We start from the raw sequence: 25,554 nt of genomic DNA on the forward strand, positions 1-25,554 counted from the left end.
TATTAGAAAGACGACAAAAATAAAGCATAGAAAGGCAATAATCGCATACACAGCAATAACAGAAAGAGAGAGAGAAGTTTATTATTAAATGCAAGACAATACAAAATATAATTCAAAATTGAATCACAATAGGCCTACACTTATTCCCCCTCGAAAGGTTCCACGGCCAGGGATACAAGGGGGATGATTTAATGAATATTCTTTGGCAAGCAAACATTAACTTACACCAGGAATTTAATAAAAAAATCACCTGAAAGCAAGGAGCAACAGTAAAAATTAAAACAAATAGAAATGATAACATAATAAAAGGATTTCCCCCTCTAAACACCCGACTATTCACGCTGAAGTTTTTTAGTACTTAAGCTTCTCATTGTTCTATTTAAACTACAGTTATTTTTCGGGAGTCGTTCTTACAGAATCGGCACTAAATTCAAACTTACGCGTAAAGAAAGAGGGGGCAATCCCCTTCATATATGTAATATTTTTTGTTCATTTTAATGTTGCCCCTTAGGCGTACTTTCAGACGGAAAAAACTTTTATTTTATTTCAAATGGTTTTTTTTTTAATGCCAGGAAATCCAGTTCCACCTCCTCGGAAAAATTATTCCTCTCCCCGGAAAAATGGTCTAGAAAATTCAATACCGTTAAAAATTTATCTCAGAAAATTACCCTTGATATCTCCACGCGTAAGATTGGGCTTACAAAGAAAAACTTAAAATATTTATTTATTTATTTTCTTTATTTCCCTCAAAAAATGAGGAGTACGCTACAATATAATATAAAGAAAAAACAAATGATAACACTTACAATCAAAACCTATCAAATATTGATCAAATACTTAAAAAAAAGATACAAAAACACTTGCTAAATAGTTTAGCCTATAAATCATGAAGAGCCAGAACTGTTACTAAAAAACGGAAATAAATTGTGGCCTAAAAGGTTAATTTTCGCCTTATCTTCAAATGTTTTATATTTTTTTTCTTTATACAGACTACAGGATCCTTTCATTAAGCTTTAAAACAATCTCAGTGTTACTAAAAGAAAGGGGGAAACCAAGTAAAAATTTACAAAATTTAAAATAAGAAACTTTAATGGGCGAAAGATCAGAAGGTCTGAAATTTCGGAAGAGGAGGGACGGGAACAATACGTGAGGCAGAGCAACAGCACTATACATACGACCAAGGACGTCCCGACGGTAAAGACCCCGAAAACGAATTAAAAGACCAAATGCCTTGCGTAGTTTCATCTGAACATGCTGAACCAGGACTGGTTTAAAATCTCTTTTCGAAGCAGCATAATGTAATCCCAAATAAGTGACTATTGGCGACGACTGAAAAATAACACCATTGCCGCAATCGAGAGTCGCCCTGACATTATCCTCTAAACAATTTACAACAAAAAATTGACATTTTCAAAACTGATAGAAAGGCCCAAACCTTTTAAACAATTAATTAAAATATTAAAATTAGAAACAAGACTAGACTTGGACCGGCTTAGAAGGATAATGTCATCAGCATATGCAATGTAAATAAACAAAATTAATTTTGTTTAGGAATTCTGGCTAATCCCCCCCTGGTAAATCCCCTTACAATTCTATCCCCCGGAAATATGCTTCCCAATGGAAAGTTTTCCCTGTGGAAAATCCTCCAGCAGAAAATGCAATCCTTTATCCGAAAAAAGAATGTATACTACCAAATAGGAGATACTATGCGTAAACAACGGGCAAATTATATATTTTCAAGACCTTCCCCGGGGCCTGTGGGAGTTCAAATTAACTCCAAAGTTAAAGTTATTGGGTCTCTCAACTATGCTGAGCAAAATGGCTACAGTATCTCTAAACTTTGATGAAACTATTTTGGGGGAAAGGGCGCGGAAGGGGGCATAGTTGCTATCCACATGGAGAAATACATCTTCTGGGCGAAAATTCTCTTCCCTCGTGATAAATTCCTCCATGGAAAGATCCTCTCACCTAACCCCCTCTCCCGAAAAACCCCACCTCCCCTCAACGGAAAAGTGTCCCCCTGAAAATGTCTCTAAACTTTCCAATAACCATTAGTATCTGTAAACAATGGTCAAAGTTTTTAACTTGCAGCCCCTCCCCCGGAGACTGTGGGGAATTAAGTCGTCCCGAAATACATATCTTAAAAAGGGCACTAAAAATCTTAATATGCGTTGGAATGAGCCCTGTCGTGACATTCTAGGACCAGTGGGTCGATGCGATCACCCTTGAGGGAAAAAAAGACTCATCCGTGATCTGTCTTCTGGCAAAAAATACAAATTTTCATATTTTTGTAGATAGGAGCTTGAAATTTCTACATTAAGGTTCACTGATACGCTCAATCTGATGGTCTATTTTTTTTAAGATTCTTTGACCTTTAGGGGGTGTTTCCCCCTACTTTCTAAAATAATGCAAATTTTCTCAGGCTCATAACTTTTAATAGGTGAAACTAAATTTAATGAAACTTATATATTTAAAATCAGCATACAAATGTGATTCTTTTGATGTAACTGTTGGTATCAAAATTTCATTTTTAGAATTTCAGTTACTATTGAGCCGGGTCGCTCCTTACTATAGTTCGTTAACACGAACCGTTTGATTCAACAGAATATTTATTGTTATATATTGCGTTACATACATTTTTTGACGTCTCATCAACGAGCGCATCCTAGCTTTCATCACTGTTATTATTACGCTCAATGACTGCAAGTCTGCGTTTACCATCGTTAGCACTATTAACATCTGCAGACGATTTTTTTCATCAATTCAAATTTACATTCATTGGAAATATCATCTGGTAATGCACTTTTTATTTTAATTACAATTTCAAAGTCTATTATTATATTATCTGTGCGAAGGCAGCACTTCTGTTACATAGATATGATATGATTTCGAACACTTCTAAAGCAGTACGCCTGTCTTCTTCATGTCTTCTTTTGAATGCTAATACCCGAAGAATTTTTATAATATGATTATCAATCGGTAATTTGTTACCAGTAGCACCAGCAAGAAGCTTCCTTTCTTTGTCAACTATTAGTTTTAGACTTGCATTACCTTTGAGTGCTAACATCTTTGAAAAAGTTGTCTTTTGTATATCCACCATTTTGGTGATGGAAATTTTTGGCCGCTACGAAGAAATTTAATTTCTTACCTTCATGGTAATACGCAAAACGTTTCAATAAGGTCTCCATTAGGCTACTACTTATTTTATAATTCAGATATTCGACTTTTTGAGCATTCAATGCTACGATAACCTTATTATATACGCACACTTTCTTAAAGCACTCATTTACATATTTCCAATTCCTTTCATAAAATAATTAATCATATTTTCTCTTGACAACACAGTTTTTATCTTCTCCTAGCTCGTATCTAGTACAATATTCATTAGTAAATTTGGGATCATACACAGTTTTCATTGCTGCTTCATCCACAAAATCATCATGCGCTTAAACAATGATATTATTGGGTTCAATGACGGTATCTCTTGATTCACGATCATTACCACTTTTTATGTTCGCAGGCACTTTTCTTGTCATCAATTCGTGTTTATATTCATCAGAAATATCGTTTGCTAATGTAATTTTTTGCTTGCGATCCATTTTCTATTATCAAATTCCTTTTGTATAGGGTGGAGTTCCCACATGCTGATAAAATATACCTTACCATTTTGGTACAGCAGTATGACTGTCTTCTTTTTACATTTTTGGAATGCTAATACCAGAAAGATGATGATATGATATATCAGTCTGTAAGGTATTACCAAAAACACCCATAAAAAGTTTCCCTCGTCGTCAACTATTACTTTTAGGCTTGCATTATCCTTGAGAATTAATATCTCTGGACATTTACTTTTCAGTATCCAATTATCCGCCATTAGAATTGTTTCGACAGTCTAAAAAAAATTAAGGTCTTATTGTCATGTCAACTCAATCACACATTTCCAAAAAGATCTCCGATACTTGATTCATAGTCCAGATATTTATTCTTGTGAGCATTCAATTCTAAGATAGCTCTATCCTTTACACACTTTTCTTGAGACAATTCTTGTTAAATGTCTCACTGGTGCTTAGAAACTAACCCTTAAGCCGCTGAAAAATATATTCTTTTTATTCCAGGTACCCTTTTAAGGCGCTCGTGAATCCGTTTTCACGTTTGAGTGCACTATCAATTTTGCCTTGGTCTTTCGATACAACTATGTTAAGGGTTAAGAAAAACTCATATTTCAAAATCACATTATATTGTCAGGGTGACTTGGGTTAAGGGGGTGGGGAAATACCTACCCTTGGGTTTTAGGGTAAAAATAAAACCTATCTATTGGTCAAAACATATTTATACATGAAATGAAAAAAATATCAAGAACACTAAAATTGAAAAAAAGTAAAATTAAATTTTAAACGAAATTTAGATATAACTTTGACACAGAGACAAACATAGGTAAATGTTTAGTTTCGTCACAAGCTGTCTAAAGTGCATATTACTGCATATAGCAAGATTCTGATGATTTGCATGTTGTTTCATTGTCATAATTAGAGAAGTGCATCAATTTTTTAGCTTTCTAAAGTCACCCTCCAATGAGACTAAAAATGTATAAAGTGGGCTTACTTACACGTAACATTACCTATAGAGCGACGCGTATTAGTCCATGAACCCCGTGGGCAGCAGGGCGAGGTGTGTATTCTATATTCATTCAACAAAGAGTGATAAAACTAAAAAAACTTAAAAGAGCCTTATTAAATAAATATAGAACACAGATCTCACCCCCTTGCCCTCGGGGCTCATGGACTAATACACTTCGCTCCATAGGTAATGTTATCTGTGCTCAAACCCACTTTACGCATTTAACCACAGACGAACGAGACAAAAACACATAGACACGCGGACAAAAAGACAAAGATAGAAAGACACACATTGACTGACGAACAAAAAGACTTGCAGACAGACACACGGTCAGAGAGAAAAAATACACAGACACACAAACTGACAAACAAAACGACACAAAGACACACAGACGGAAACAAAAACACACAGACAGACTGACAGATATACAAAAAGATACATAAAGACAGACGGACAAGAAGATATATAGGCACATATACAAAAACACAGACATAAAAAAGACACATTGACACATGGGCCGGCGGACTTACACAGAAAAAGACACATAGAAATATAGACAGAAAAATGACACATAGACACACAGACAGAGGGGTCAAAAGGCAAACAGACAGACGCACAAAAAGACACATATACACACATAAAGAAGGACAAAAGGACATATAGACACACGGACAGATGTAAGAAAAAGACACGAAGACAGACAGACACACAACCTGACAGAAAAAAACACATAGACACACAGACAGACAAAATAAACACATAGACACAGAAGGCAGAAGACCCATAGACATGCATACAGACGAATAAAAAGACGCATAGGCTCACAGACAGATTGAAAAAATACACAGAGACAGACACATAAACACAATGTCAGAGAGAAAAAAGACACATAGACACACGAGCAGACAGAAAAAAAACAAATAGACACACATAGAGTTGGACAAAAAGACACACAGACCGACGGACAGTCAGACAAACTCATCGTCAGAGAGAAAAAGGAACAAAGACGCACATACAGACTGACGGACAAACACACGCACAGCCAGACCCAGAAAAAGACTTATAAACAAATAGACAGACAGAAAAAGACACTTAGACACGCATACAGACGGATAAAAAGACACTTAGACACGCATACAGACGGATAAAAAGACACATAGACACTCGAACAGACGAAAAAAAGACACACAGAAAGACACAAAAACACACAGTCAGAGAGAAAAAAACATAGACGCAGGGGCAGAAAGAAAAATAGACAAATAGAAACACATAAGATGGACAAAGGAAAACATAGACAGACAAACAGTCAGACAAACGCATTGTCAGAGAGAAAAAAACTCAAAGACACACAGACAGGCAGACAGACAAAAACACACAGAAAAAGACACATAAACGAAAAGACAGACAGAAAAAAGACACAGAGACAGACTGGACAAAACGACACACAGACAGACAAACAGAAAGACATAGATAGAAGGACAAAAAGACACATTGACGCACATACAAAAAGACACATAGACACATACAGAGACGCATATATAAACATACAGACAAACAAAAAAGTCACACAGACGCACAGACAGACAGAAAGAAGTCACACAGACACACAGGTACACAGATACGTAAGCATATGAGCTCAAAAACTGACACATAGGCACACAGATACACCAACAGACACAGCGACAAAAAACACAGGCAGACAGAAAAAAGGCACATAGAAGACACAGACACATAGACATGTGGACAAAAAGACACACACACAGACAGAAAAAAAGATACATTGATAAACAGAGAGACGGCCAAAAAGACACGCAAATAAAGAGAGAGACATACGAAAAGACACACACAGACAGACGGTCAAGATGACATATACAGGCAGATATTGAAAAAGACGCACAGAGACACATATAGAGAGAAAAAAACGTATTGACAAAAAGGCAGACGGACAGAACCACAAAAAGACAAATGGACGCATAGACAGAAAATGACACACTGGCAGAGGGAGCAAAAAGATGCAAAGCCAGACGCACAAAAAGACACAGAGACACAAGGAAAAAATATTAAAAGAAACACAGACACGCATAAAGAGAGAAAAAACACACATAGACACACAGACAGATGAACAAAAAGACATATAGACACACTGAAAGACGGACAAAAGGATGAAAAGACAGATACACAAACAAACGGTCAGATAGACACACGGACAAATAGACAAAAGGAGACAAATAGACAAAAGGAAACAAAGACACACAGAGGAACATACAAGCACACAGACAAACAGGAAAAGACAAATAGACACAGAGACAAACATACAAAGACGCAAAGAGACACACAAAAAGACAGCCAAGAAGACACAGAGACAGGCATACAATAAAAGAAAACAGACTGAAAGAAAAAAAGACACATTGACGCATAGTTAGACGGGCAGACACACAAGGAGACACATAGACAGAAAAATGACACATAGATTAGCAGAGAGTGGGAGCAAAAAGAAAAACAGACACACGCACAAAAAGACAAATAGACGCAAAAACAGACAAAAAATAACACATAGACATACAGACACATACATAAAAAGACACACAGAAACATAGGCAGACAGAAAAAAGACACATAGAGACACATACTGATGGACAAAAGAAGCATACACACAATTTTGTTGGCAATATCAAACACTTCGCTCATGCCTCTACTGATGTCTTGGGCTTACTAAGCCCAAACAAACCTAACTTTTTTGCTCCCCCTGTGGGTGTGTCTTTTTGTCTTTTTGTCTGTCTGTCCGTGTGTCTATGCGTCTTTTGTCTCTCTGACCGAGTATTTGTGTGTCTGTCTTTGTCCCTTTTTGTCCGCGTGTGTATGTGTCTTTTTTTCCATCTGTCTCTTTGTCTATTCGTCTTTTTCTGTCTGTCTGTGTTTCTGGGTGTCTTTTTACATGTCTGTCTGTGTGTTTATGTTTCCTTTTTTGTCTCTGTATCTGTTTATCTTTTTGTGCGTCTGTCTTTCTGTCATTTTGCTACCTCTGTCTGTGTGTCTATGTGTCATTTTTACTGTTTGTGTGTCGATGTGTCTTTTTGTGTGTTTTTCCGTCGGCCTTTGTATAAATGTTTATTTTTTCTGTCTGTCTGTGTGTCTATTTGTCGTCTTGTCCATCTGTCTCTGTGTGTCCATTTGTATTTCTATCGGTATGTCTCTGTAACCTCTTCTGTCTGTTTTTTTTGTGCCTTTTTACGTGTCTGTCTGTTTGTTCGTGTTTCTGTTTGTCCGTCTGTCCGTGTGTCTATACATTTTTTTTCCGTCTGTCAGAGTGTCTATGTTTCTTTTTCTGTGTATATATATTTGTCTTCCTCAGTCTCTGACTATGTTTCATTTGCTTTCTATGTGTCTGTGTTTATTTTGTCTGTCTGTCTGCCTGTGTGTCTGTTTTTGTGTCTGTATGCGTATTTGTCGCTGTACCATGTGTCTGCGTGTCTACATGTCTTATTGTCCGCCTGTCTAAGTGTCTTTTCTTGGTTTTCTGTTTGTCTTTTTATCCGTCTTTCTCTGTGTCTATGTGTATTTTTTCTCTGTATTTTTGTTTATCTGTCTTTTGGTGTGTGTGTGTGTGTGTTTGTTTCTTTTTTCCGTCTATGTGTCGTTTTTCTGTATGTATGTGTGTTTGATATTCATTTTGTATGTGCGTCTATGCGTCTTTTTGTCCGTCTGTCTTGTTTCTTTTTGCGTGTCTATCCGTTTGTCTTTTTTCATCTGTCGGTGTTTTCGTTTGTCCTTGTGTTTGTGTGTGTGTGTGTGTGTGTGTGTCTGTGTGTCGTTTTGTCCGTCTGTCAGCCTGTCGGCGTTTCTTTTTGTATTTCTGTCTATGTTTATGTGTCTTTTTACTCTCTGACCGTGTGTTTGTGTGTCTGGTCTTTTTGTCCGTCTGTTCGTGCCTATGTGTCTTTTTGCGTGTTTGTGTGCCTTTTTTGTCTGTCTGTGTGCTCATATGTCTTTGTGTGTTTTTGTTTCTGTATCTTTTTGTCCGTCTGTCTGCCTATGTGTTTTTTTTTTATGTCTGTCTATGTCAATGTGTCTTTTTCATCTACGACCGTGTGCTTGTGTCTCTTTCTGTGTGTCTTTATTTCTTTTTGTTTCCTTTTGTCCATCTTTATGTGTGTCTATTTGTCTTTTTTTGTCTGTCTGTGTATCCGTGTGTCTTTTATATGCCTGTCTGTGTATCTTTGTGTTTGTTTTTGCGTCTTTCTCTATGTCTTACTGCTCATTCTGTCTGTGTTTCTATGTGTCAGTTTCTACCTATGTGTCTGTGTTTTTGTCCATTTGTCTGTCTGTCTATGAGTCGATTTTTTTCCTGTCTCTCAGTGTGTCTTCTTGCATGTGTATCTGTGTGTTTATGTGTCTTCTTATCCGTCCGTCTGTTTGTCTGTGTGTGTGTGTCTTTTTGTATATTTGTCCGTGTGTCAATATGTTTTTTTTTTTAGTGTCTGTATATGTTTTTGTTTGTCTGTCGGTGTGTCTTAATTTCTCTTTGTTTGTCTTTTCGTGTGTTTTTGTCTTTTTTCTCTCTTTCTGGTTGTCTCTGTGTCTTTTTGTCGATCTGTATGTGTATCGATGTGTTTTTTCTGTCTTTTTAATTTCTTATGACTGTCTGGGTGTCCATTTGTCTTCTTCTCCATCTTCCCGTGTGTCTGTGTATTTATTTGTATGTCTGTCTGTGTGTCTTTTTCTCTTTTTCTGTCTGTCTGTATGTTTTTGTGTCCGTCTGTGTGTCTTCGTGTCTTTTTGTCTGTCTGTTCGTGTTTCTATGTCTCTCTTTTCTCTCTGATCGTGTATTTGTGTGTCGGTGAGTCTTTGTGTCCTTTTGTCCGTCTCTCCGTGTGTAATGTTTTGTTTGTCCATCTAATATGTGTGTAAATGTTTCTTTTTTTTGTCTATCTCTGTGTATGTATGTATCTTCTTGTCCGTCTGTCTGTGTTTCTGTGTGTGTCTTTATATCTATCTGTGTGTCTATTTGTTTTTTTTTCATGTGTGTCTGTGTTTGTGTGTCCGTCAGTGTGTCTCTTTGTGTGTCTGTTCGTTTGTCTATGCGTCTTTTTCCTCTTTGACAGTGTGTTTGTGTGTCTGTCTGTGACTTTGGGTCTTTTTGTCCGTCTTTCCCTGTGTCTATGTGTATTTTCGTCCTTCTGTATGTGTTTCGGTGTGTCTTTTTACTGTCTGTCAGTGTGTGTGTCTTTTTATTGGCCTGTTTGTGTGTCTATGGGTCTTGTTTTTTCTGTCTGTGTTTTTATGTGTCTTTTTGTGCGTCTTACTGTTTGTCTTTTTGCTTCAACTGTCTGTATGTCTATTTGTCTTTTTGTTTTTCTGTCCGTTTGCCTATATGTTAATATGTCTTTTGTCTGTCTTTTTCCCCCTGACCGTGTGTTTGCTTGTCTTTCCGTGTGTCTGTGTGTCTTTTTATCCATCTGTATGTCTGTCTTTGTGTTTTTTCTTTCTGTCTGTGTTTCTTTTTAAATCCCTGTTTATGTGTCTATATGTCTTTTTGTCTGTCTATGTGTCATTTTCTGTCTGTGTGTCTATGTGTCTTTTTGTGTGTCTGTCTGTCTGTTCATATGTCAATAAGTCTTTTTCTGTATGCCTGGGTTTCTTTTTGTATGTCTGTCTGTGTGTCCATGGGTCTTATGTCTGTCTATCTCTGTGTGTCTTTTCGTCTGTCTGTCTGTGTGTCTATGTGTCTTTTTCTGTCTGTCCGTGTGTCCGTCTGTGTGTCTTTGTGTCTTTTTGTCTGTCTGTCCGTACGTCCATGTATCTTTTTTCTCTCTACCCATGTGTTTGTGTGACTGTCCGTGTGTCTATATGTATTTTTTTTCTCTCTGACCGTCTGTTTGTTTTGTCTTCTTTATGTTGTTGTTGTTTTGTTTTTTTTGTCGGTCTGGCTGTGTGTCTTTGTGTCTGTTTGCCCATCTGTCTGTGTGTGTGTCTTTTTTCTTTCTGACGGTGTATGTGTGTGTCTATCCATGTGCCTATATGTCTTTTTTCACTCTGACCGTGTGTTTGTATTTCTGTCTTTGTGTCTTTTTGTCCGTTTGTTCGTGTTTCTATGTGCATATTTGTCCATCTGCCTCTAAGTCTTTGTTTCTTTTTGTATCTCTCTGTGTCTCCATTTGGGATTCTTCCAAAATAAAAAAAAAGCGTGATCTTCGCACCTCCCGGAAATTTTTCGTCTAAAAAACAGTAATTCTAAAGGCAATGTTTCCATGTGCTCTACAAGAACATTTGCTAAAATTGAACTTACAGCTTCCCCCGCCGTTAAACCTCTGAATGATCGAAAAATTAATTTCTAAACTTGAAATAATTTTTTGCTTATTAGCTTTTTTAACCAAATTCAACATGGTTTTCCACCGACGGCTCCTCTATTGAAATTGTATATTATTCAAGCTTGGACACAACATTAAAAAAGAATAGGCAAATTCAGATATGTTTTACAATGACTGTTTATCGAAACTAAATAGTCTGGATTCCATAGAAATTTTTAGATTTTTTCAATTGGTTCGTCTGAAGTTCTAAATTTTCCATGCAAGATCTTTGCCAAAAAAAAGTGGTCTAAGTTACCGGGTAAACCATTTTTTAGGGTTTTTTCTGTTACGGATTTAATAGTAGATAGTATAGGTCTACGCAGAATGCCACTTCGAGTGATTTTTGTAAACCGTACGTTCTAGGGAGAGGCGACTCTTTTGGGAAGAATTTATATTACAACCACTTCTCATAAGATCTGCTGAATCATTTCTTGAATTTGCTTCATAAGTTTCAGTTGGTTCTCCTGCAAGCTAAATTATCATTGAGTATAGTTTCAATTTTACTACTTTCAGTTTCAGGTGACAAAGTTCTCAAAGACCTGCTTTTGAAGACTCCTTAATTTGCATAGTAAAACAAATATTCAGATAATAATGCATCATTGCCTGGCAGGGTTAACATATACAGTTGAATAGAGAAATAGGTCGTTCGAAATACAACTACATAATAGCCTCTCCATTTCATAAATAATTCTATATAGTCTTTGAGGGTTTAGGGGTGGATACAGCCACTCTAAAATGTGAGAACTTATCTCTATTCCCTTTAGGTATTCCCTTTAGGTTTTAGTCAATATTCCCTTTGAAGATCCAATCGTTCATCCATGTTGATTTCTTTTTTGTCTTTTAGCTTGACTAGTTATTTGACTTCATTTCTACTTATTTTAGCTTTTAACTTTGCTCTGTAGTTCTATTTGAGAAGCTCTCTTTGGAAAAGGTTTTCTAAAAATTACTATTCGGAGGGGTGAGAAATTTTAACAAAAATCGTGAAAACACAAATATTTTAGAAGGGGAGTAGGCTGGATACATGTCTGGTGTAAGTTTAATTTAAGAAAAAGCACACTCGCATAATCTTTGAGTAATCACAACATTACAAAATATTTACAGATAAATAAAACTTTTTTTCTAGCACTCCCAAAGGACTTGAAGACGTGTCCAAGTACCCATATCTTTTTGCTGAATTGTTGAAAGATCCAACATGGACAGAAGAAGATCTTAAAAAGCTAGCTGGGACAAATTTTCTCCGTGTTTTTCGTCAAGTAGAAAAAGTAAGATAGTTTATTCTCCTAGTATATTGTTTCTCAGTACTTTGTCTTTGTGCCGAAGAATAATTGGTCAGACCTCCAGACAATGGCAATAAAACTGAGACGGAGGTTAAAAGAAATAAATGATGCTAACTTTGCTTGGTCTTACAGGAACTTCCATTAAGTGATTGCTAAATAATGTACAAGACTAATCTAAAATAGAAATAAACCAACTATATTGTGAATAAGTCTTTGTCAAAAGTTTATTCTAAAAATCCAATTAGATAGATGTCTGGTCCGAGGGGTCGTACATATTTTGCCACCTGGTATACATCTATCAGTGCCATATGTGACGACAACTCGATTCGGTCACAAGGGAGAAAAACATCCACTTTCAAAAATACTATCTCTGCTTGATTTTCTCGCGCAAAAGTAAACTATAAAAATTAAAATCTAGAATATAAATGCAGAGGTCCCCAAGTTTCTATTGTGACCTACTTCCTACGTATGATTCCCCAAAATAGTTTTAAAGGGAAAGCAAAGAACGGCAATATAACTGCAAATGAGTAGAAATTAAATCCATTCGATTCAAACTAAAACGAAAGTAAATTACTACGAACAAATAAATCAAACTAAAACGGAAACATACGAAAATTAATACGCTATAAAAATCCTATTTTTTCGATGTATTTTTGCACACCAAAAGGAATTTTATATTCCTTCTGTTAGATTGTTTATTACAATTACCCCAGGTCATTCATTACTTACAATTCTTTGCTACGAACTAATTGACTAATTAAAATAATTTCAAGTTTTTTCAAGGAAAAGCTAAAGAGAGACGGGAAATAAAAGCTACATTTACTTTATATTTTTTAAAACAAAACTCATGTTGACTTTTTTTTAACAAAACTCATGTTCAGCTCCAGTTCGACAGAGATCTCACTGTAGCGTTTTGTATATATTTTTAAAACCTAAAAACGAAAAGGAAAACAATTTAAAAAACCAATTTTTGGTGAAAGTAAAGATCGACATTGAAACTTGAGATGAACAAAAATTACCGTTTTGTAGTCTATGCAACATATATCTGAAAAACCGTTTCAAATAAAGTGGCTGATAATATTTCCCTAAAATTGTGGAATTCTGAAAACCTAGTGCTTTACTGAAAACGCAAAACCGACTTAACTAAACATAATTGGAATTATTAAAATCCTTAAGCAGACTACAGAAAAAACAACTAATTTGCAAGGATGTCAATAGTCTTTTATGGCCATATATTATGCTTAAATAAAGCAAGCTTGATTTCCAGTAAAGCGCTAGTTTTTCAAAATTCTTGAAACATAGGGAAATATCACAGGTCATTTTATTTGAAACAGATTCTTCAGACATACGATGCATAAACTGCGAAGCATTAATTTTTTCGTTTTAATTTTAAACTTCACTCTTTACTTTGTCAGAAAAACGTTTTTTATGCAATGGAAATGCAATTTATACATTACAATTGCATTTCTGATAGAATTAATTCTAAATAAAAGCTAACTCCAAGAGGGTAGAAGTTTTCTTCGCCCAGAACCTGTACTGCTGATCCCAACTGGTTGTCGAAGGAACTAATTTTTTTTCCTCTCGCCTTTTCTATACTAAAAGAAAAAACTTTTAGTGTGAAAATCAGATTGTGAACCACAGACCAGAGTGTCTGTCTATATTTTTGTACACGGGTTTTAGAAGGAGGTTTAATTTTGTTGATTTATGAATCTATTGAGGATGTATTATAATGGTAATACATCGAGTTGAATAAAGAGGACTTGAGGAATTTATTGTTGGTAAGAGGGAATAGTTTGGGTTTATGTGAGATTAAGTAAAAAAAAAAAAAACAAGTTTTTTTAACTGCAAGTAAGGAGCGACATTAAATATTAAAACAAACATTAATTATTTCGTATATGAAAGGAATTTCCCCTTCGACGCCCCGCTCTTTACGCTAAAGTTTGACTCTTTGTCACAACTCTACTTTTGAAAATAGTAAAAAAAACTTTAACGTAAAGACCGAGGCGTTGAGGAGGGGACAACCCCTTCCATATACGGAATAATTTATGTTCATTTTAAGTTTAAATGTCGCTCCTTACTTGCAGTTTAAAAATCTTATTTTTTTAATTTAATTTCCGAACGTTCTTCAATTAATTCATGTTTTGAATTTGACTCATTGGACATGAATAATTAAAACGAAATTTGCATATAAATTTTTCTTTTGCTAAATGGGTTTCTCATAGTTTTGATCGGCCGATTTTGATAAAAAAAAGGGTGGGGGAGGAGGTCTAGTTGCCCTCCAATTTTTGGTTGCTTAAAAATGTAACTATATTTTTTTTTTTTTTTACGAACGTTTCTGTTAGTAATAAACATACGTACCTTACAAATTAACTTACTTAACGAACTTCTATATTTGTGTATTTTTATTACGTATATGAAGGGGTTCGCCCCGTTGTTAATACCTCGCTCAGTACACTAAAGCTTGAATTTTGTCTCAAATCTTTAGGATTGACCCCTGAATCACAATGGCCGTTGAATAAATAGTTGAAATTACTAAAAGTACTTTAGCGTAAAGAGCAAGGTATTGTGGAGGAGACGAACCCCCTTACATACATAATATTTTATGTTCGTCTTAAGTTTTAATGCTGATCATTACTTCCAGTTGAGAACATTTTTTTGTTTATTTTCTCATTGTTTTTTTTTTAATAATGCTAGAAAATCCTGCGCTCCCTTCATGGAAATTATCTTCCTCGTGATAAATTCCTCAATGAAAAGATCCTCCCACTTATTTCCGTTTCCACTTTTCCGTTAGAATGAGCCCTCTTAAAACATTCTAGGACCACTGGGTCGATACGATCACCCCTGGGAAAAAACAAAACAAAAAACAAATAAACACGCATCCGTGATCTGTATTCTGGCAAAAAATACAAAATTCCACATTATTGTGGATAGGAGCTTGAAACTTCTGTAGTAGTGTTCTCTGATACATTGAATCTGATGGTGTGATTTCCTTTGAGATTCTGCATTTTTAGGGGGGTCTCCCCCTATTTTCTTAAATAAGGCAAATTTTCTCTGGCTCGTAACTTTTGATGGGCACGACTAAACTTGGCGAAACTTATATATTTAAATCAGCATTAAAATGCAATTCTTTTGATGTAACTATTGGTATCAAAATCCTTGTTCTAGAGTTCCGGTTACTATTGAGCTGGGTCGCTCCTCACAGTTCGTTACCACGAACTGTTTGAGAAGGAAATTTTCGGGAAAATTTAGGCTGGCGGCTGGTCCCCATTTTTGCCCTATGTGTGGCTGTGTGAAAAAGGATTTATTTCATTTTGTATCCGAGTGTGAAGAGCTATCTCAGTTGCGAATGAATTTTTTGGACAAGTGTTTGGGATTAAATGCCGGTTAAATGAGCAGATGGCTGAGAGGAAGGCATGTGCTATTAAACAGTTGTCTAAGTTTCTTCGTTTAGGGGTTAAATATAGGACATCATGTTTGAGGGAATAGCTTGTTACGGTTCTTTGGAATTGAATTTTATCATAGTTGGTGTTTTTTGGTTAAAATGTTAAGCCTTGCTTTCTTTTTTCTCTTTTTTTGTTGTTTTTCTTTCCTTTTATTTTTTTTATTTATACTATTTAATGTTGTGTTTTGTTCCTGAGCTTTGTTTGTAGGCTGTATTCTGTATTGCTACGGCCCGCATGCTTTTTGCAATAAATCTTATCGTTTTTTTCATTCACATTTTATTTGGGACTTCCTCTTTCAGATTCGTGACGAATGGTCAAAAGCCGAAGTCCTTCCTGAAGAGCTGACAATTCTTCCTGAGGATATTCGAGGCCATGAACAGTGCTTCTATCGGATAGGATAATCCTCATTGTTGTTTAAGCCAAAGAGATATTAGTTCTTTTGATAGCCAGAATAAATTTAAAAAAAAGAGAATCAAAGTTCATATTTTTTTAAAAGCACTAAGTTGTTCTTTCCTTATGAAACATCGGATCATGGTTCCTAAATGCTTTATTGGTTTCCCAAACATTGTTTGCAATAAGATAGTTGAGGCAAATAAAAATTTCATATCAATAAGATCATGCCCAGCCCTAAAGCGTCCCTTCCCATTCCAAACTGATTCAACAGCCAAAAACACATACAGCATTGAAAAACGATTAAAAACCCAAGAAATTAATGGTGACTATTAACTTACATGTCATGTTTAGTCATAAACAACGTTTTTCAGATGTTTGTTTTTAGATTTTGCAGTGATAAGACGTATATGACTTCACTGCTGCCCGATATCAGCTCAAACACCTAAGTATCAAAAGTTACACTCAAACACAAAAAGTAAAATGATTTTGAAATACAGTTTTTGGATTCTAATTGAGTTTATTCAAACATTTCTTTCAGTTTGAAACTTTCTATTTCTATATATCTCATAGAAAATTATCCTAAATCTGATATACTGAAAACCCCTACTTGACTATTTTTAAAGTGAGACATATGCTCTTTCACACTTTATTAGGATATAATCTCTGGCTGACTACTTTCAATGGTCCAATTTTCGCAGAAGGAATACATAAATAATGCAAATCAAAGATTATTTGAGGTGAAAACCGATCAACGTGAGAACTTGAAGAACACAAATCAAACAGTTCGTGGTAATGAACTGTAGTAAGGAGCGACCCGGCTCAAAAGTAACCGAAACTCTTAAAAATTGAATTTTGATACCAATATTTACATCAAAAGAATCGCATTTTAAAGCTGATTGTAAATATATAAGTGTCATCAAGATTAGTCTTACCTGTCAAAAGTTACAGGCCTGAGAAAATTCGTCTCATTTTAGAAAATAGGGGGAAACACCCCCTAAGAGTCATACAATCTTAACGAAAATCACACCATCAGATTCAGCGTATCAGAGAACACTACTGTGGAAGTTCCAAGCTCCTATATATGAAAATGTGGAATTTCGCATTTTTTTTTTTTTTTTTTTGCCAGAAGACAGATCACGGATGCGTGTTTATTTGTTTTTTTGTATTTCTTTTCCCAGGAGTGATCGTATCGACTCAGTGGTCCTAGAATGTCGCGAGAGGGCTCATTCTTACGGAAATTAAAAGTTCTAGTGCCCTATTTAAGTGAACAAAAAAATTGGATGGCACCTGGGCCCCCTCCCACGCTCATTTTCCCCTAAAGTCATCAGATCAAAATTCTGAGATAGCTATTTTATTCACCATAGTTGAAAAACCTAATAACTATGTCTTTAGGGACGACTTACTCCTCCACAGTCCCCGTGGGGGGAGCTACAAGTTACAAACTTTGACCTGTGTTTACATATAGTAATGGCTATTGGGAAGTGTACATACCTTTTCAGGGGGGATTTCTTTGGTTTGGGGTGGGGGATAAGTTGATGGGAGGGTTACGTGGGAGGATCTTCTCATGGAGGAATTTGTCATGGGGAAGGGGATTTCAATGAAGGGCGAAGGACCTTCTAGCATTATTTAAAAAAAACAATGAAAAAATAAATATGAACAGTTTTTTCAACTGAAAGTAAGGAGCATCATTAAAACTTAAAACGAACAGAAATTATTACGCATATGAGGGGTTTACCTCCTCGTAATACCAAGCTCTTTATACTAAAGTATTTTTAGCAATTTCAACTTTTTATTCTTCGGTCTTTGTGATTCAGGGTCATTCTTAAGGAATTGGGACAAAATTTAAGCTTTAGTGTAAAGACCGAGGTATTGACGAGGGGGTGAACCCCCTCATATACGCAATAAAAACGTATGAATATGGAAGTTATATATATATATATATATATATATATATATATATATATATATATATATATATATATATATATATATATATATATATATATATATATATATATATATATATATATATATGTATGATCATAAAAGAAATATTTTATTGTTCAATTATTACAATAATTTGGCCCAATAATAATATCAAAGCCAACGAACTAACCATATTTTTTAATCCCTAAGCTTTCCACTCTGGAGTCTAATAAGAAACTTCTACCACGACATCCTAATTTAATTTTGTCACGCATACAGGAATAGTTGGCATATGTTAAGGAAATAAGAATTCTAGGAAGGTTTACGTAAAATTTTATGATTGTTATTGCAGTGAATTCATCTGAGATTTGAAAAATATGTTTTTAACTTCTATTCCAGTTTTATTGTAGATAAATTTCCAAGAAACTGGGACCTATAATTTGCTGTCTTATATTACAAAATGCAAGCAGAAATTAGTATATTGAGCTTCCAAAACCTTATTTATTTCTGATTTTCAAGTTAAACTGTTGAAATGATTAAACAGATTACGTTCGAAATAAAGAAAATGAAAAAGAAGAGAAAAATCAGTGATTGAGGAAAAATAATTTTTTTTATATATATCGCCAAATGTTTGAGAAAAGGCAGTAACCACATGATAGCTAATGTCCGAACCTGGTGAATGTCAACGTTCACCGATGAATATCCGAAATTCCTTTTTCTCTACTTCGATTCAATTAGCTTTGCGAATCAGCTTTTTTCAGTCTTATGCAAGCTTTAATGGTGAAAGTTTAAAGTTAGGTTAGGTTAAATTAGGCTATAAATCTCAAAAATGGGTTAATAACATAACCTAACTTATCGTTTTTCCAACTCATTCATCCCTTTCTTTGTATCAAATCACAACAATTGTTGATTTAATCCTATTCATCTTCTGATGTTTTTGTCGTTTGATTTAATTCTTTTTTTGCAAGCACAAGTGTCATTTAGTTTTATGACTACGAGAGATTGTGCAAATAAAACCGATTCTATTCTATTCACTATCGGACCTTGCATTAAAAAAGTTGACTGGCAACGCTTACTAAATCCAAGGTGAAAAAAGGTATTCCGGGCATCCACCGGTGAATGTCAACATTCACCAATTTCGGAAATTCTCAGTAACAACTGTACGAATCAAAACCATGTATAAATTCCTGAATAATTAAAACCTTCTATGAGCCTCTTTCCACCAATAGTAATCCAAACTTTCTTGCTTCGAGTCTACCGATGATAGATTTTTGTCATAAATCTTGCATTATAGTTGTGAAGGTGGCTGATTTAGTTGTGTATTTCACATTTAACCAGGAATCAGCTTGGTGTTCAGTTCAGCAAAGCAGGGTCTGCTTTGCTGAATTGCTTTGCTATATTTTTATTTAGTTTTCACTTTTTAACCAAGCGAACCGGTTGCAAGGATTATTTCAAGCAACTTATATTTTTTAATTTGGGACACTACTCATATAGGTCCTGACTTTCTTGAAAACTGTTGATCACCTCATTTCACTTTGTTAAATTATTCGAAAATGTTGTTTCTTCCCTCACCTCTTTGTTTCTTTGTAGTTTTTTACCAAAATGTTCGTGAACGATATAATTACATGACATGTTTAAATCACGAAGACATTGGCTTTTTCTAGTCATTAACGAGTACGAGATAAGGGTCAGAAACTCTTTCAAATGATGACCCAACTGACTGGAATAGAATTTCCAAAGTGCTGCCTGCGATTGACATCCAGGAGTCTCTTGAAAATTGCTTGATATTTTTTTCTGATTATAATTAGAAATGCATCGCCGAAATTAGGAAAGGAAAACTCAGAAAATTATAATAATAAATTAAGAATTGTCAGCTAATACTTAAAACAAACTAAAAAGCCCGACAAACGGTAGTTCTTCAGATGAAAAAAACGTATGCTCTCTTGTCAGCAATTAGATAAAAAAAACTAGTTTTTTCAACTGAAGGTATGGAGCAACATTAAAACTTAAAAGAAAAAAAAATTTGTATGTAGATGAAGGGGCTCATCCCCTCGTCAATACCTCACTCTCTACGGTAAAGTTCAAGTTTTGTTCCAATTCTGTAAGAATAACCCCTGAATCACAAGGGCCGTTTAGTTAGAATAAATAGCTCTTTTTGAAAGTACTAAAAAAACTTTAGCGTAAAGAGCAAGGTATTGATGTACCCCTCATACACGTAATAATTTCTGATTGTTTTAAGTTTTAATGCTGCTCCTTACTTTCAGTTGAGAAAACTTGTTTTTCTTATTTATTTTCTAAACTTTTTTTATATAATGCTGGAATACTAAGCGCCCCCTTCACGGACAATTCTCTTCCCCCATGAAAGATTCCTCCATCAAAAATCCTCCCATGTAATCTAGTATTGGAGGGCTAGTCGCCCTCCAATTTTCGATCACTTAAAAATGGCACTAGAACTTTTAATTTCCGTTCGAATAAGCCCTCTTGAGACATTCTAGGACCGCTGGGACGATACGGTGACCCCTGAAAAAAAAGTTAACACGCATCAGTGATTTTTCTTCTGGCAAAAAATACAAAATTCCACATATCTGTAGATAGGAGTATGAAGCATCTACAGTATGGTTTTCTGATACGCTGAATCCGATGGTGTTATTTTTATTAAGGTTCTATGATTTTAAGGGGCTGTTCCTCCTTTTTCGAAAATCAGGCAAACTTTCTCAGGCTCTCCACTTTTGATGGGTAAAACTAAAATTCATAAAACTTATATATTTAAAATCAGCATAAAAATCTAATCCTTTGATATATCTATTAGTATCAATATTCTGTTTTTTAGAGTTCCGGTTACTACTGAGCCGGGTTACTCCTTACTTACAGTTCGTCACCACAAACTGTTTAATGAAAACCAACTGAGAACTGATTCTGCTTGTATATTGGACAAAAACCAGCTTCAGATATGGTACCTTTTGTTTAAAGTCAAATGAATGCATTTGCCAAAATAGTTTTCAATAAAATATTAAAGTTGTTTTCAAACCTTAAATTTTACGGGTGGTCGGATAAAAAAAAAACTGTGGGCTCCTTCGATAGGAAATCGAAAGTTCTAATGACCTTTTTAAGAGTTAAAATTTATTGATAGACAATCAATCCCCTCCCACGCTTTTCATCCCAAATACATCTGACTAAAATTTTGAGGTATCTTTTCTGTTTAAAATAGTCGAGAGGTCAAATAATCACAACTCTGAGGTTGATAAAGCCCTCCACAGGTCCTGGAGCAAGAGCTGTAAGATAGGTAAGCTGCCCTTTGTTAACAAAACTTCATTTTAACAGTTCGTGAAACTAACTTCTTGAAACCAAACTTCATAAAAAGTATATACTTAAAATTAGCATACAAACTGATTCTTTGTGTTTATCCATTGGTATTAAAATTCTGTTTTTTAGAGTTTTGGTTACTATTGATCCGGGCCATTCCTTACTTACTGTTCGTTACCACGAAATGTTTGATGAAAACTAACTGAGAACTGACTCTACTTTTACAATGAACAAAAATTTGCTTTAGTATAGATATCGTACCTTATACCTTAAATTTTATTATATTTTATAGTACTTAAATATTGCTTTAGTTTAGATATAGTACCTTTTATATACAGTCAAATGAATGTATTGGCCAAATGTATGGCTTATTTATGAAAAAGAAGAATGAGCAAATCATGTTGAAAACAAGAGCTAAGAGCTCATATGGCTCTTCTGACGAGGCCGGAAGAGCCAAGAGCTCATGTGGTTTGAGCTCTAGCAAAATTCTAAGAATCAATACATTGATTTAAAGGGAAAATCAGAGGCTTAATGCCGGTCGGGATTTAAAATAAGAGCTCTGAGTCACGAGGTCCTTTTAAATATCAAAATAAAATAAGATCCGATCACCCACTCGTTAGTTATAAATACCTCATTTTTTTTCTCTTTTTTACTTTCCCTTCAGCCCCCCAGATAGTCTAATCAGGGAAAAAGACTTTATCATGTCAATTTGTGCAGCTCCCTGACACGTCTACCAATTTTCATCGTCCTAGCACGTCCAGAAGCACCAAACTCGCCAAAGCACTGAACCCCACCCCCTAACTCCCCCAAAGAGAGCGGATGCAGTAGGGTTACGTCAATCAGGTATCTACGACATTAGCTTATTCTACCCACCAAGTTCCATGCCGATTTCCCCACTCTAAGCGTTTTCCATAATTTCCGGTAAACCCCCCCCCCCAACTCCCCCAATGTCAACCGATCTGGTCGGGATTTGAAATAAGAACCTTGAGACATGAGTTCCTTCTAAATATAAAATTTCATTGAGATCTGGTGACCCGTTCTTAAGTTAAAAATACCTCAATTTTTCTAACTTTTCCAAATTAACACCCCCCAGCTCCTCCAAAGAGAACGTATCCATTCCAATTATGTCAATCACGTATCTATAGCTTATGCTTATTCTTCCCATCAAGTTTCGTCCTGATCTCTCCATTCTAAGTGTTTTCCAAGATATATGTTTCCCCCTCCAACCCCTATCTCCCCGGATCCGATTCGAATTGAAAATGGAGGATCTGAGACATAAGATCCTTCTACATATCAAGTTTCATTGAGATCCGGTCACCCATTTGTAAGATAAAGATAACTCAATTTTCAGGTTTTTCAAGAATTCCGGCCTCCCCTCCAACTCTCCACAATGTCACCGGATCTGGCCGGGATTAAAATAAGAGCTCTAAAGCACAAGATCCTTCTAAATATCATATTTCATTAAGATCTGATCACCCGTTCGTAAGTTACAAATACCTAGTTTTTTCTAATTTTTCCGAATTACCCCCCCCCCCCCACTCCGCCAAAGAGAGCGGATATGGTCTGGTTATGTCTGTCACGTAATTGTCAAAAAGAAGCAGCACCAATACCTAAAGAACGACTAAGGGCATAAAGTGGAAACCTTCAGGGCATGTTGAGAAGGATATTCAAAAGCGATCGTAAGGCCACTAGCTCCTCTCCACTTTTTTCCTTTTATATCATGCCCCTCATGATCCCAGGGCAAGGAATATAATTATGCAACTGCTCCATTTTTTCATGCAGTATTTATCATTGGGAAAGTGGAAGAGGGGATTATTTGATCTTGGGTATGTCCGAAAATAATGAGGATATTAAAATGAAATTTCGGGGAATGTTAAACTAAAATAAAAGAGACTATATGTATCGAAGTTATCAAAAAGTTGTATCTGTAATATCTTAGGAACGGGTAAGAGTATTGAATTAAGACCACTATTACTGCTCCTATTACAACTACTACTATCACTACTGATGCTGTTACTACAACTGCTTCTGCTAGTATTGCTAATACTACTACTGCTATTACTGCTACTACCACTCCTGCTACTACGATTTTATATGCGACTGGTTGCGACTGTGACCATAAGAACTTGTTCCTGTGACTGTGACAGCGTGCTAAATGTTAAAATGGCGCATAAACAATATCTTGGGAACGGCTGAGGGCATTAAGTTAAAGCTTCCAGGACACATTGAACAGCGCTTGCAGGGCAAAGGGTTCCTTTTTCTATCATAAGGATTGACTTTTTATGCTGGTTTCAAATAAGTTTAGTGTAACCCATCCAAAGATGAGAGCCTGCCAAAAATTTACCTGATTTTCAAAAAAGGAGGAAAGACCCCAAATTCAATGTCAAAGACCACAAGTCAAAATCTGAAAGAAAATCACTAAGAAGGTTTTAGTTGCTAAAATGACGCACGCTAAGCCTTGAATTTGAAAATACTTTGGAAGTTTAGTGTGAATTTCATATTAAAAAAAAAATGTTACTTCTGTAAATAAAAAAATTTCATTTCCTGGGACTGAGTTTTTAGTGTAAATATAAGATGTTGACAAAACTTAAAAATAGAATGTACAAAATACTATAAAATACACATAATAGAAAACACCACCAACTTCCAAGTCATCGTAGACTTAGTTAATGCATCTAGGATTTACGTGTTTGCATAAAGAATAAACTCAATCGTGAGCAGAGTCTCGAACTCTTTGACTGTTGAGTAAAAAATAGCCTTTGCTGGACATAGTACAATCAGCTCTTTAAGTCTTAAGCTTATCGATCGGTAATGCCTTCGTCGATAGAGTGCTTTGTGTTACGAATATTGTCAAGCACTAAATTCGAAACAGGATTCAGCTCTGTTTTGACCATCCGACTTCGGCTGAATTGTCTGGGAAAATGCTGCAGAGACCTCGATACTATGCCTGCTATGCTGAATAGTGATCTATTAGTGGCATGTATAATGACAGATGAGAATGAAAATGCAGACAAAATCGTCGAGGAAATTTTGAGCGGTACGGAAGGAGGGTTTGCTATTTAAACAAGTTAAATTTATATTTTTTTTTCTTTATTGCCTAGCTTTGATAATGATCATCAATACTTTTCGAAGATAAATATCATATTTTATTTAAAAGTTTAGGAAACTCGAAATTCATTAAAAGGGAAACACAAATAAAATATCAATCTGTACTGTTCAAGGATTTTGCTAAGTAGACTCTTAACTCAAATGCATGTGTATGGCTTCTGTTTCATAACCCTGCAGAAAATCCGAGAACTTTATTCTTTGCCTGCAATTTTACAGATGGTCACAGTAATTGCGACCTATCTAGTTTTTATTGTCTTTGACTCGGTTTTTCTTGTTGTTCTAATTTATATTCTCGAAAATTTACAGATGGTCACAGTAATTGCGACCTATCTAGTTTTTATTGTCTTTGACTCGGTTTTTCTTGTTGTTCTAATTTATATTCTCGAAAACTGCAAATCATTTCGTACTAGAAAATCAGTTAAAATCTTTAAAAAAAACTAATTTGCATCTTCTTGAAGCTTAGAATTGAAATGTAAAAATACTGAACAACGAAGTGAACTTTGAAGTCATTTGTAGGCAACCTTCAATAATCATTCTTCTCTTTCGTATTTTACATTTCTCTTTTGTTCTTTATTACAAAATCCCATCTACTAGTTTTCTTTGCCAAATACGTCTCTAATTTTCCACGTTTTGTATTATTAAATCTGTATTATAGGACCAGTATACAAAGTACCTATTTCTTTTTTTAGCTAGTCACAATTTTAAATTATTGACAGGGAAGAATTTTTTTCTTCACATTGCTTATGTTCTGTATTAGAAAATCCCATTTACTAGTTATCTTTGTCAAACACATCCCCAAAATTCGTTTTGTGTTATGTCATCTATATTACAAGACCAATATACAGAGTACCTATTTCTGTTTTTAGTTAATCACAATTATCCTGTTGTTAGGCAAGAATTTTGCATATTAGTAAAAATAAATAATGTAAAATATCACTTTATTTTGAAAAAAATGTTTTTTTTTTGTTACATCTTGTTTAATTTACGCTTTCATTTAATACTTTAGCGTACCAGAGAACTAAGAACATTTCTTTCTTGTCAAACTAGGGAAATGAAAAATTTGACTCAATTGACTTTTGTCCCATCCGGCTTTTTTGGCTGTATTGTGTTTTTTCACTATTAATTAAATATGGCTACAAT

The 25,554-nt window shown here is 35.1% G+C and overlaps 1 protein-coding gene across 1 annotated transcript in view; it reads left to right on the plus strand.

Annotated features, from left to right (window-relative positions):
- The window catches only part of LOC136035433 (dipeptidase 1-like), a 224,095-nt gene extending 207,094 nt beyond the window's left edge, over positions 1 to 17,001 (plus strand). Inside the window, exons 12-13 of the mRNA XM_065717242.1 lie at positions 12,088 to 12,226; positions 15,984 to 17,001. Coding sequence (XP_065573314.1) covers positions 12,088 to 12,226; positions 15,984 to 16,085 — 241 coding nt within the window. The 3' untranslated portion in view covers positions 16,086 to 17,001. The remainder of the gene's footprint in view (positions 1 to 12,087; positions 12,227 to 15,983) is intronic.
- The last annotated feature ends 8,553 nt before the right edge of the window (positions 17,002 to 25,554 follow it).

The sequence above is a fragment of the Artemia franciscana genome, chromosome 14, assembly GCF_032884065.1.
Source record: "Artemia franciscana chromosome 14, ASM3288406v1, whole genome shotgun sequence".
NCBI classification, from domain to species: Eukaryota; Metazoa; Arthropoda; class Branchiopoda; order Anostraca; family Artemiidae; genus Artemia; species Artemia franciscana.